This window comes from Anomaloglossus baeobatrachus, chromosome 1 (assembly GCF_048569485.1).
Source record: "Anomaloglossus baeobatrachus isolate aAnoBae1 chromosome 1, aAnoBae1.hap1, whole genome shotgun sequence".
Classification (NCBI taxonomy): domain Eukaryota; kingdom Metazoa; phylum Chordata; class Amphibia; order Anura; family Aromobatidae; genus Anomaloglossus; species Anomaloglossus baeobatrachus.
The window spans coordinates 749,930,148-749,943,808 of NC_134353.1; the positions used below are offsets into that span (position 1 = coordinate 749,930,148).

Below are 13,661 nucleotides of genomic sequence, written 5' to 3' on the forward strand. Positions count from 1 at the left end.
ACATAGAGGAAGCGATGTACAAGTGTGAATGAAACCTAAACAGAATCACTACATTTTTCTCCCAGGGCTTATGTGGAAGCTTAACCAGCCACTAAAATGCAGAGCTTTTATGTGTAACCTACTCATTCTAACCCTATATGTTACTACGTAAAGGTTAGATTTATCCTGGCATGGTTATTTGTAACATCTTATGTACGAGACAAGTTAGCTAAAACATGAAAACCTACTAAATAAATATACTGTACATTTGGCTCAAGCAAGTTTTTTTTATTAAGAAATAAAAAAGGCTGGTAAACATTAAAGTGACAACTTTGGCATATCCTAATTTCAATATCTCAACGAGTGGTAACTTTACTTTTTAGGGCCATATCAAAACCAGTCACCATTTAGTAATGCCATTAGGAAGTGCATTGTATAACTTGGTAACCATTCTTTCTTTATTTTTCAGTAACCATGCAAACACTACTGACGCAAGTCAAACTTCACTGCCGTGGAAGACATGAGCGATACAGATGCTAATTTTAGGAAATGGAACACAACAGTTAAAATAATGGCTTTAATTTCATTTAAAGAATACAGTACGGGAAAATGTGCTTTAATTAAATATACATCAAACCAGTGATGCTGGCAAAGTCAAGGGAGATTTGTTTTTTTTCAATATTGAAAATGGCTATACAATTGTGGACATAACTTTAAAAGAATATCCCTTTAAAACATGTAATAAAAAAAAAAAAAAAATCTTCACAGTGGTTTGTATAAACAATATGAAACTTATAGCAGTGACATTCCTCGTCTCACCAGCCATTGAGTGCCTTCTTTAAGTACTAAAGTAGTAAACGAGCATTTACAGTTAATATGAATTGTACAAAGCTACATGAATTAAAGATAAAGACCTGGAGTGTCCAGTAACACTGGCATAAAGGAAACAATATTAGGAGCAAAACAGTATGTGCTTTCAGACTGAAAAAGGAAAGAAAACCTGTGAACGCTGTAGCAAATACAATTCAATAAAAAGGAATCCAAAACAAGGAAAAAAAGATGAGAAAAGGAGCCACCAACATCTAGATGGATGGAGCGAACCAGTACACATTACACAATTTAAAAAAAAAAGAAAAAAAAAGAAAAAAAAAAAAGTGATTATATACTATAATACAAGTCCAAGGAGGAAAGGACCCTCATTTCTTTGCCTGTTTCGTTATCACGCCTCGAGGTGGTGTAACTGGTCTGCTTGCATTGTTCTTCTTTTTCTCTGCAGGTTTAAGAATCTGACAAAAGAAAAGGAATAATTAAGATCTTTCATCAAGTAGCTAAACCATTCAGTTTCACATATCACATCTTGGGAATCTACTTAAGTGAAGAGCTGTCAATATACATGGTCAATATACATGTGTTGTAAGCAACACTGCAATATTCACATGCACTACATGCAGATCAGCTCACAAATTTTATATAAAGTGGGTAGAGATCCTCGCAAAAAAGGAGAATGGAACCATTTAATACTCTCCATACTAAAATCCCCCACAAGCTAGACATTTTTTTTTTACATTGAAAGCAGTTTTCTTTCACACAACACTACACTAAATTCTGAATTCAGCGAACTTGGAACGTCCAATGAGAATTGCAAGTGCTATTTTCCCACAAAAAAAAGTTATTCTAGGCCAAAATTTTGCATTTTCACAAGGGTAAGAGGAGAAAATATACCATACCATTTGTTGTGTAATTTCTACAGACTACGCACATACCCCATATGTGGTGGAAAACCACTGTTTGGGAGCACGGCAGGGTTTGGTAGGGAAGGAGTGCGTTTTAGCTGGAATCGACAGTGGACACCATGCCGCTTTTGCAGGGCCCCTGATGTACCTAAACAGGGGAAACCCCCACAAGTGACCCCCATTTTGGAAACTAAAACCTCAATAAATTCATCTAGGGGTGTAGTGAGCATTTTTAACCCACAGGCCATTCACATACTTGTATAAGGGCTCATGCGCACGTAACTGCAGAATATTCTGCAGCGATTTGACAGCACATGTGCGCGTCAAATCGCTGCAAAAACACTGCATAAAAAAGCAGATTTCATGCGCTCTGGCTGCTGCCCCACCATAGACAGAGTAGGAGCTGCATCCAGAACACAGAAATAATTGACATGCTGCTTTTATGAACGCACGGATTTGGTTTACAATTTTAGCACCCAAATCGCTGCGTTCATAAAAGCATTGTGCGCACGTCTCATGCACAATCAACATAGATTGTGCAGGGGACTCAAGATGCATGCATTTACGCTGCAGTGCAATACGCAGCGTAAATGCATGTGAGTACACAAAGTGCGCATGAGCCCTAACACTGAGTTGAGTAAATGAAAATTACAATTTTTTTCTCCACTAAAATGTTGCTTTGGCCCCCAATTTTTTATTAATCAAAAGTTTTACTGGGAGAAAACCATACAATTTCTTTATGCTATTTATCCTAAATATGTCAATAACCCTCCCAGGTCTTCAATAGCAGCTTGAGCAGGCTGCTGCACTGTGGCTGTACATATGTACATTGTGGGAGCTATTGTTAACTTGTCAGTGGCTTTACTGTCCTATTAAACGCACATCACAAGATGGTGCAGACTGTTCTGGGTGAATGCTATGATTCAGAACTATACAAACAGGTTTCTTCCATGTAAAGCATTGTGAGGGGATAGAAACTAGTCCTGATTAGGGTAGCTCACATGTATCTGTTCACATACCTGGAAGGAGCACATTAAAGTTTCATCTACACTCATCATTGCTCCAGCATTGTCGAACTCTCCACAATAGTTTGGGGCTGAGAAAAGGGTTACCAATTGTCTTTTTGCAAAAAACTCATATCCATCTTCAACAACCTGCAGAAAAAAAAATAAATATATGTAATAGTGAACTGCATTAAAAATACAGCAAATTTAGAGAATATTTCATTAAAGGAACACTAAACTAGACGATAGTAAAGTTTTGATTTCAATTTCAAGAATGTGCAGATAATTCTGAACACTAATTTTTGCAATTTTCTTTAACCCCTTCAGCCCCCGGGCACTTTCCATTTTTTGCTCCCCTTCTTCCGAGAGCCGTAACTTTTTTATTATTCCGTCAATCTTGCCATAAGAGGGCTTGTTTTTTGCGGGACGAGTTGTACTTTTAAATGAAACCATAGGTTTTACCATATATTGTACTGGAAAACAGCAAAAAAATTCCAAGTGTAAAAAAACTGCAAAAAACGTGTGATCGCATAATAATTTTTGGGATGTTTTATTCACCGTGTTCACTATATGGTAAAACTGATGTATCTATATGATGCCTCAGGTCGGTGCGAGTTTGTAGACACCAAACATGTATAGGTTTACTTGTATCTAAGGGGTTAAAAAAAAATTCACAAGTTTGTCCAATAAAAGTGGCGCACGTTTTGCGCCATTTTCCGAAACACGTAGCGTTCTCATTTTTTGGGATCTATGGCTCAGTGACTGCTTATTTTTTGCGTCTCGAGCTAACATTTTTAATGGTACCATTTTTGCGCAGATGCTACGTTTTGATCGCCTGTTATTGCATTTTGCGTAAAACATGCGGTGACCAAAAAACGTAATTTTGGCGTTTGGAATTTTTTTGCCACTACGCCGTTTACCAATCAGATTAATTGATTTTATATTTTGATAGATCGGGCATTTCTGAACGCGGCGATACCAAATGTGTATATTTATTTTTTAACCCTTTAATTTTCAATGGGGTGAAAGGGGGGTGATTTGAACTTTTAGGTTTTGTTTTTTTTTTATTTTTTAAAACTTTTTTTTTATTTTTACTAGTCCCCCTAGGGGGCTATAGCGATCAGCAATCCGATCGCTATTATCTATCTGCTGATCACAGCTATACAGCTGTAAACAGCAGATACAGTCACTTCCGGTTTCCCTCTGCTCCGTGCCGAGGAAAAACGAAAGTGAAACTTCGTAGCTGCAGGTGTCATCACATGACCCTGTGCTACGATGGCAACCACCGAACGTCACGTGATCACTCACGTGACTTCCGGTGGGGGTGGCGGTAAGTAAAAACATGGCCGTGCGCATATAGATCTCGCTGCCAGACTTTGGCAGCGAGATTTAAGGGGTTAAATGTTGAAAACAGCTGATGTGTGCCGACCGCACAGGAAGGGGGCGGGGCTTAACGGGACACGATCCTTGACGGATAGATCCGTCCAAGGTCATGAAGGGGGTTAAACAGACTGCAAAGTACAGAGTAGGTGGTAAACACTAAGGAGCTTTGGCTTTCTGTGCTCTGAGGCCACTACATAACTTCTAATTTTGGTATACAAATTGTATACAATATCTTCATTGTGAATCAGATTGGCAACATTAAGCATTTTTACATGCTTCCAAAATAAATTTAATTTTTCTATCAATAGCAATGTCCTACCATTGGTTAAAAGACTAGTAAAAAAAATAAATAAAAAAAATGTAGGCGCCTTAGGCTATATGTGCACGCTGCAGTTTTTTCTGCACAAACTGCAACCAAAACTGCGCCTTGTTTTTGATGCATTTTTATTAATGCGTTCTTTTAAAAGAGAAAAACAAATATATGATAGGAAAGGATAATGGATAGATAGCTAGAATAGATCGAAAAAAATATAAAGAATACATAAGAAAGAACATATAGAATAGATAAAAAGAACAGAGCGATAGCCAGCTTGGCCAGTTTTGTTTTTTTTTGGTAGGGGAAGGGGGGGTGAATGACGTGGGGTCCCCCCCATTTTCCATATCCAACGCATGAACAGCAGCTTCAGGTTGCAATCCTCAGCTGTACCTTGGCTTGTTATGAAAGATAGAGGAGATGCCACGCTTTTTTTTTATTTGATCTAAAAAATACATAAATATGACGTGGAGTCCCCCAATTTTTAATATCAGCCAAGGTACAGCAGACAACTGGGTGCTGATATTGTAAGGGTTGGAAGGGCTATCGTCATTTGGCCCTTTCCAGCCTAAGAATAGCAGCCCACAGCTGCCCCAGAAGTGGCACATTCATAAGATGCTCAAATTCTGGCGCTGGACCCAGCTCTTCTTGATTGCCCTGGTGCGGTGGCAATTGGGGTAATAAGGGGTTAATGGCACTAAGCCCTAGGTTAGTGATGTCAGACGTCTACGAGACAACCCACATCACTAATCTCTTTCACCATTTTATTAACCCCCAAACACCCCTTCAGGTTCGAAGGAAGCCACACGAGGTCCAACAGCGATTCAGCTCGGCTACATCCCTGTCCTGTCACAGCGAGCATCATAGAACATGACTGCCAGCTGTGAGTGCAGACAGAGCAGCGCGATCAGAATAAACTGGGGTGAACCCCTGACGTCACAGCTACGGGCCCCCGCAGTACGGCGTGTCGTAGCAGTGACATCACGGGTTCACCGCTATGAGGTTCAGGCAGCTACTGAAGTGAGTCGCGCCATCAGAGGTGCAGTCACTCACGTGAGTCCTCCACCTGCGGCTCACTTCAGTCACGGCCTGATTTGCTGCCCCAGGTGGAGGACTCCAGCTATGGCTAACCTGAGTGACATCACCGCTGATAGCGCAACTCACCTCAGTTGCTGCGTGTAGCTCAGAGTGGGCAGTCTTGTTTTATGGCGCTCGCTGTGTCAGATGTAGCAGTGCTGAAAACGTCGTGGGACCTAGTCTGGCCCTGGATGAGTGTTTGGGGGTTAATAAAGTGGTGACAGAGGGTGTTTTTTGCCTTTTATTTCAACTAAAGGATTTTTTGGGTGTTTGTGTTTATTTTCTTTCATTTACAGATTAGTGAGTGGGAGGGGGGGGGGGGTGTCTAAGACGCCTGCCATCACTAACCTAGGACTTTGTGGCGGCTATGGGATGCCATTAACTCCATATTACCCCGATTGCTACCGCATCAGGGCAATCGGGATGAGCCGGGTAAAGTCCCCGTGACTGTCGCATCTAATGGAAGCGGCAATTCCGGGCGGCTGCGGTCTGATATTTTGAGGCTGGAGGGCTCCCAATAACGTGGGTCTCCCCAGCCTGAGAAAACAAGCCCTCAGCTGTGATGCTTTACCTTGGCTGGGTATCAAAATTATAAGGTGGGGGTGGGGGACACGACCAACACACCATTTTTTTTTTTTTTAATTGTACTGTACGATAGACCCGCCCACCAGCGACTGAGTGGTTGCAGTCAGACGCGCCCCCATGCTGAGTGACAGCTGTCTGACTGCAACCAATCACAGATGGGGAAGCAGTGAATATGTATGAGCCTAATGAGGAGGTGCAGTGAATATGTCATGATAATGAGCGGGTCGGGAAGAAGGAGAGGCAGTGGGAGCAGTGTGACAGCCGCGTCGCGCCGGTGATCGGCGAGTATGAAGCGCTTAGGCTAAGTTCACATTTCCGTTGATTTGTATCAGTCACATGCGTCGCTTGACGCATGTGACTGATGCGCTGTTCAACGCTGTACAACGGATGACAAAGAACAGAATTCTTTGTCGGATTCCGTTGTGTGCGGGGGGCGGAGTTCGGGGGCAGAGCCGAGCGGGGGGCGGGGCCAGGCGCTGAGGATGTCAGTGCAAGTGCTGCGGTCTGCATGGCTGGGGACAGGTGAGTGTATGTGTGAGTGAGTGAGTGTGTGTATGTGCATGTATGTATGTATGTATGTATGTATGTATGTGTGTGCACATGCAAAGTGCGGGAGGGGGCGGAGCCGAGCGGGGGGCGGGGCCAGGCGCTGAGGATGTCAGTAGAAGTGCTGCGGTCTGCATGGCTGGGGACAGGTGAGTGTATGTGTGAGTGAGTGTGTGTATGTGCATGTATGTATGTATGTATGTATGTATGTGTGTGTGTGTGCACATGCAAAGTGCGGGAGGGGGCGGAGCCGAGCAGGGGGCGGGGCCAGACGAGGGTGTCAGTGCTTGTCTGCATGGCTGAGGACAGGTGTGTGTGTGTGTGTACATACATGTGCGGAGTGCGGGAGGGGGCGGGGCCGAGCGGGGAAGTGTCGGCCTCCCTGCACACGTAACCAGCCTAAATATCGGGTAACAGCAAAGCACCCGATGTTTACCTTGGTTACCCGATATTTACCTTGGTTACGGGCCTACCGCTGGCTCCTTGCACCGTAACCAGGGTAAATATCGGGTAACCAACCAAAGCTGGTGACGTGTGCAGGGAGCCAGAGAGCATGCGCAGCGAAATCCGACGGATCTCGCTGCTCAAAAAAACGTTACATGCTGCGTTCCCCCCGCCCGGCGATCAGTCGTTCCACGACTGATCAGTCGGGCGGAGGGTGCAACGCAGCATCATCAGTCACAATCCGCTGCTCATACAAGTCTATGGGAGCAGCGGAATCCGCTAAACGGATTCCGCTGTTTACAAGAGCAGCGGATTGTGACTGATAGATTTTAGCGGAAATGTGAACTTAGCCTTAGAGAGAGAGAGACACAGACACTGACATGCCAAAATCACTCCAGTATTGATTTTGTCATTCTGGAAATAAGTTTGTGAGCTGCGTTTTTGTTGACAAAACCGCAGGTAAAACATATGCAAAACGCAAACCATTTGTAACCATTTGTTTTTCATCCCTTCATTGATTTCAATGGGTGACAAATGTTGACAAAAACGCGAGAAGAATGAACTTGTTGCTTCTTTGTCACAAAACTGTTGAATAATAAACCGGAACGTGCGCACAGCTAATCGACTTTTCATAGACTTTGCTGGGAAGTCGAAAGTGAGAAAGTTCTGACAACGGCAACAAAAAAACGTGACAAAACATAGCATGCGAATATAGCCTTAAACATAACAGTACATTGTATCACATGGTCTTCATCAAACACAATATACTACCGTATTAGTTATAAATGGGAACAAGAGAAAGCTTTTGCAAATATGTTAGGGTTATACAATCACTACATACCTGATGAGCTCGACAAATGAGATCCAAGTCATGTTTGTGAAGAAATTTTGCCACAACTTCTGCTCCGAATGTAAAGGACACCCCTCTGTCATTTTCACCCCAACCTAAAACATCTTTATCAGGATCAGACCAAAGCAAGTCGCACAGTAGACCCTGATCAGGAACATCAGTGGGGCGCATAATTCTCCTAATTTGCTCCATTGATTGAAGGTCTGGAGATAAACCTGATCAAAGAGGGATTTGTTAAAGACAGACTAACAGTTTCATTCTGGATGCACAGCAAATTGAACACAGGAAAACGCATGGATTGCAGCATGCACTAGTCCCCTGCCTTGTGCAGACAAGAGTGCTAGTTTTGGGATTATAATAAGTCAATACACATGCAGTTCCGTCGTGCAGCACACTCTGCTTCACAGCCGGTGGCATTTCTTGGGAGAGTATGTATTTACATCTGATTAAATATTAAAAAGAAATTTAAATAGAATCAAAATTTGGTAAGCATCAATTCTTCTAGGTACACTTGCAGGCACTGCGGGGTTTTTTTGTTTATTTTTTTATTGCACCGCTGGAGTGGTGCTTTAAAATGTAAGTCTCCTGACTTATATTATACTCACCTTCATCTTCTATCACCACCACTCGTGTTTCATGGTGCCCGCTGGAGGTCAAAAGTCAATATAATTTTATGTGAGCCTCATTCTGGCTCTCAAAGATGCTTTGAGAACTTGTGACATAACTTCTAACTCTGGCCAGTAAGTCATTACAGGCACAAGATGGCACTGTGGGAGCAGAGCGCCGTTGAAAGGATGAAACCACCGGAGGGAAAGTATAAGGCTATGTGCGCACGTCGCGTAAAAACATGCAGTTACGCTGCGCTTTGTAGCGCAGCGTAACTGCATGCGTCCTGCGTCCCCTGCACAGTCTATGGAGACTGTGCAGGGGCCGTGCGCACGTGGCGTTTAAGAGCGCAGCGCTTCGGCTACTGCCGAAGCGCTGCGCAAAAAGAAGTGACATGTCACTTCTTTCCTGCGCTTTGCCGGCAGCTCCTGCTCTGTCTATGGCAGGAGCTGCAGGCAGAGCGCATGGAATCGGCGCTCACTACGGACATTTCTGCAGCGATCTAAAGCGCACATGTGCTCTTCAGATCGCTGCAGAAATTTCTGCAGGGCTTGTACGCAACGTGCGCACATAGCCTAAGACCGAGGATTTGACCTGCATTTAAACCACCACTCTAGCATTAGAAAAAAATAAAAATAAAAAAACCCTGGAGTGGTGCTTTAACCCCTTTAAAACCTAGGACGTATATATAAGCCTGGATCGCCTCCCTGGGCCCTTTGATGTGGGCTCACACGCTAAGCCCACATCATTCCCAGCACATGTCTGCTGATCTGATTAGCAGACATGTGTAGCTAACACCTAAGCTATCATCATAATCGAATGCACATATACATATACATACATACACATATACATACACACACATACACATACATAAATATATATGTATGTATATATATTATATATAAATAATAAATAAAATACCCAGATTTTGTATAGCCCCATTCAAAGATGCCCAATCAAATTGTAAGGTTAATTTATCTGATAGACAAATTCCCAACTCCATTTGCTGAAATGCACCCCCCCCCCCCCCAAACTTGCAAGGAACTTCCAACGTGGTTCATCTTTTCATGCACCATTCTCCAGACATTCATCCAACAAACTGCCTCGTGTTAGGAGTCAAAATGTGAAATATTTTTCTGTAAGATCAGAGCGGTCTTGCCATTTTTCGTGTACAGTTGAGTCACATTGCCTTGTTTGCATGTCAAGGCCAGACTTCTCTGAACAGTAGATGGGTGTAGCTAGATCCTAGTGGTTGCTGCTGGTTCTGAGCGGATCGCACTGATGGATACGTTCACATTGCAAAAGGAAGCACGTACGATATTTATCAGCTATTGCACTAGCTCTACTATTGTGTTAACGATCCTCAATAGTGCAGATTTCTGTGTGTCCTCAATGCTGAGAAATATAGGTAGATAGTTATCCATCAAGCAATACTATCAAGGAGGGTGTAACCTACTTTAACTTTATTCTACAGCAGGAAAACTACCCCAAACATAGCTCTTAACATTTTCGGCTCGGCTATCTACACTGTACACAAGAAACAAGGAGTCCTGAAAGTGATGCTATGGCCCCACAAAGCCCGGATCTCAATATCCAGTCTGTATGAGATTACAATGAAGGATTTAAACCGAGCTATAACCACAGTTCTCCAAGACGTTTACAACAACTTCCGACGAGTTCTTTGAAAATCAACTATGTGCAAGTGTGCCTAGAAGAATCAATGTGATTTAGATTTCCCTTATTCACTTTGATTTTGTTAACTGATAAAACTTAACGCTTCTATTTTTCAGGTAACTTAGCAGCATTTTTTCACGCCTGCGTAAAAGTGTTGAACAGTAAATTACACATACAAAAGAAAAAAAAAAAAAAAAAGGAAAAGACAGCCTAGGAAAAGACAGCCTAGGAAAAGAGCACTAGTCCACATTTTTTTTTTTTTTTTACAACATCCAAAGTTTCTTTAAACCACTAATAGTAAAAGAAAAAAAAGAAGGGAATTTTGTTTACTTACCGTAAATTCCTTTTCTTCTAGCTCCAATTGGGAGACCCAGACAGTGGGTGTATAGCTACTGCCTCTGGAGGCCGCACAAAGAACTACACTTAAAAGTGTAAGGCCCCTCCCCTTCTGGCTATACACCCTCCCGTAGGAGTACAGATTCCTCAGTTTTAGTACCAAAGCAAGAAGGAGGAAAGCCAATAACAGTTTCAAAAACAAATTCAATCCGATAACTAGATCGGAGAACTTAAGAAACAACGTGAACAACATGTGCACCCGAAAAAAACGAAACCCTAAAAACAGATAGGGCGGGTGCTGGGTCTCCCAATTGGAGCTAGAAGAAAAGGAATTTACGGTAAGTAAACAAAATTCCCTTCTTCTTTTTCGCTCCTAATTGGGAGACCCAGACAGTGGGACGTCCAAAAGCAGTCCCTGGGTGGGTAAAAAGATACCACATGAACGGGCTGTCATACAGCCTCTTCCTACAGGTGGGCCACCGCCGCCTGAAGGACCTGTCTACCTAGGCTGGCGTCTGCCGAAGCGTAGGTATGCACTTGATAGTGTTTGGTAAACGTGTGCAGACTCGACCAGGTAGCCGCCTGGCACACTTGCTGAGCCGTAGCCTGATGCCTCAACGCCCAGGACGCACCAACGGCTCTGGTAGAATGGGCCTTCAGTCCAGATGGAATCTGAAGCCCAGCAGAACGGTATGTGTGAAGAATTGGTTCCTTGATCCACCGCGCCAGGGTGGATTTGGAAGCTTGCGATCCCTTATGCTGACCAGCGACTAGGACAAAGAGCGCATCCGAACGGCGTAGAGGCGCCGTGCGAGAAATGTAAATCCTGAGTGCTCTCACCAGGTCCAACAGATGTAAACCTTTTTCAAATTGGTGAACTGGATGCGGACACAAAGATGGCAAAGTGATATCCTGATTGAGATGAAAGGAAGAAACCACCTTGGGAGAAAACTCTGGAATTGGACGCAGTACTACCTTGTCTTGGTGAAATACCAGGAAGGGAGATTTGCAAGATAACGCCGCCAGCTCGGACACTCTTCGAAGAGACGTGACCGCTACAAGAAAAACTACCTTTTGTGAAAGCCGAGAAAGGGGAACCTCTTTCAAAGGCTCGAAAGGCGGCTTTTGAAGAGCAAGGAGAACCTTGTTCAGATCCCAGGGTTCCAATGGCCGTCTGTAAGGAGGAACGATATGACAAACTCCTTGGAGAAACGTGCGTACTTTAGAAAGCTGTGCCAAGCGCTTCTGAAAGAATACGGATAACGCGGAGACTTGACCCTTAAGCGAGCTAAGGGACAAACCCTTTTCCAACCCAGACTGCAGGAAGGAAAGAAAAATTGGCAATGCAAATGGCCAGGGAGAAAACCCTTGAGCCAAGCACCACGCTAAGAATATCTTCCACGTCCTGTGATAGATCTTAGCTGAGGATGGTTTTCTAGCCTGTCTCATTGTGGCAACAACTCCCTGAGATAAACCTGAGGCCGCTAGGATCCAGGACTCAATGGCCACACAGTCAGGTTCAGGGCCGCAGAATTCAGATGGAAAAACGGCCCTTGAGACAGCAGATCTGGACGGTCTGGTAGTGCCCACGGTTGGCCTACCGTGAGATGCCACAGATCCGGGTACCACGACCTTCTTGGCCAATTTGGAGCGACGAGTATGGCTCGCCGGCAGTCGGACTTGATTTTCCGGAGAACTCTGGGTAACAATGCTAGAGGTGGGAACACATAGGGGAGTCGGAATTGCGACCAATCCTGAACCAACGCGTCTGCCGCCAGCGCTCGGTGATCGTGAGACCGTGCCATGAAAACTGGGACCTTGTTGTTGTGCCGTGACGCCATCAGATCGACGTCCGGCGACCCCCAGCGGCAACAGATCTGTTGAAACACGTCCGGGTGAAGGGACCATTCTCCTGCGTCCATGCCCTGGCGACTGAGAAAGTCTGCTTCCCAGTTTTCCACGCCTGGGATGTGAACTGCAGATATGGTGGACGCTCTGCTTTCCACCCACGTCAAAATCCGCTGGACTTCTTGAAAAGCTTGGCGACTGCGTGTTCCCCCTTGGTGGTTGATGTACGCCACCGCCGTGGAATTGTCCGACTGAATCCGAATCTGCTTGCCTTCCAGCCATTGTTGGAAGGCACGCAGGGCAAGATAGATTGCTCTGATTTCCAGAACATTGATCTGCAAGGTGGACTCTTCCTGAGTCCACGTCCCCTGAGCCCTGTGGTGGAGAAACACCGCTCCCCACCCTGATAGGCTCGCATCTGTCGTGACCACTGCCCAGGACGGGGGAAGGAACGACTTTCCCTGTGACAATGAGTTGGGGAGAAGCCACCAACGTAGAGAGTCCTTGGCAGTCTGAGAGAGGGAGACAGTCCTGTCGAGGGACGTCGATTTCCCATCCCATTGGCGCAGAATGTCCCATTGGAGAGGGCGCAGATGAAACTGCGCGAACGGGACTGCTTCCATTGCTGCTACCATCTTTCCTAGGAAATGCATGAGGCGCCTCAGTGAATGCGACTGGCTCTGAAGGAGAGACTGCACTCCAGTCCGTAGCGAGCACTGCTTGTCCAGTGGAAGCCTCACTATCGCTGATAGAGTATGAAACTCCATGCCAAGATAAGTCAGAGATTGGGTCGGGGTTAGATGAGACTTTGGAAAGTTGATAATCCACCCGAAAGTCTGGAGAGTGTCTAGCTCCACCTTCAGACTGTGTTGGCATGCTTCTTGAGAGGATGCCTTTATAAGCAGGTCGTCTAGGTACGGGATGACCGAGTGACCCTGCGAGTGCAGAACCGCTACTACTGCTGCCATGACTTTGGTGAAGACCCGGGGGGCTGTTGCCAGACCGAAGGGTAACGCTACGAACTGTAGGTGCTCGTCGTGTATGACGAAACGTAGGAAACGCTGATGCTCTGGTGCAATCGGCACGTGGAGATACGCATCTTTGATGTCTATTGATGCTAGAAAATCTCCCTGAGACATTGAGGCTATGACGGAGCGTAGGGATTCCATCCGGAACCTCCTGACTTTTACGTGTCTGTTGAGCAACTTCAGATCCAGGACGGGACGATACGATCCGTCCTTTTTTGGGACCACAAACAGATTGGAGTAAAAACCGTGACC

At 44.8% G+C, this 13,661-nt stretch overlaps 1 protein-coding gene across 1 annotated transcript in view; it reads right to left on the reverse strand.

Moving 5' to 3' along the window:
• Positions 1–252: 252 nt before the first annotated feature.
• PPP1CC (protein phosphatase 1 catalytic subunit gamma) overlaps positions 253–13,661 on the reverse strand; it is a 56,835-nt gene continuing 43,426 nt past the window's right edge. The window contains exons 5-7 of the mRNA XM_075323689.1: positions 7,906–8,129; positions 2,732–2,866; positions 253–1,265 (exon numbers count right to left, since the gene is read on the reverse strand). Of these exons, the coding sequence (XP_075179804.1) occupies positions 1,176–1,265; positions 2,732–2,866; positions 7,906–8,129 (449 nt within the window). The 3' untranslated portion in view covers positions 253–1,175. The remainder of the gene's footprint in view (positions 1,266–2,731; positions 2,867–7,905; positions 8,130–13,661) is intronic.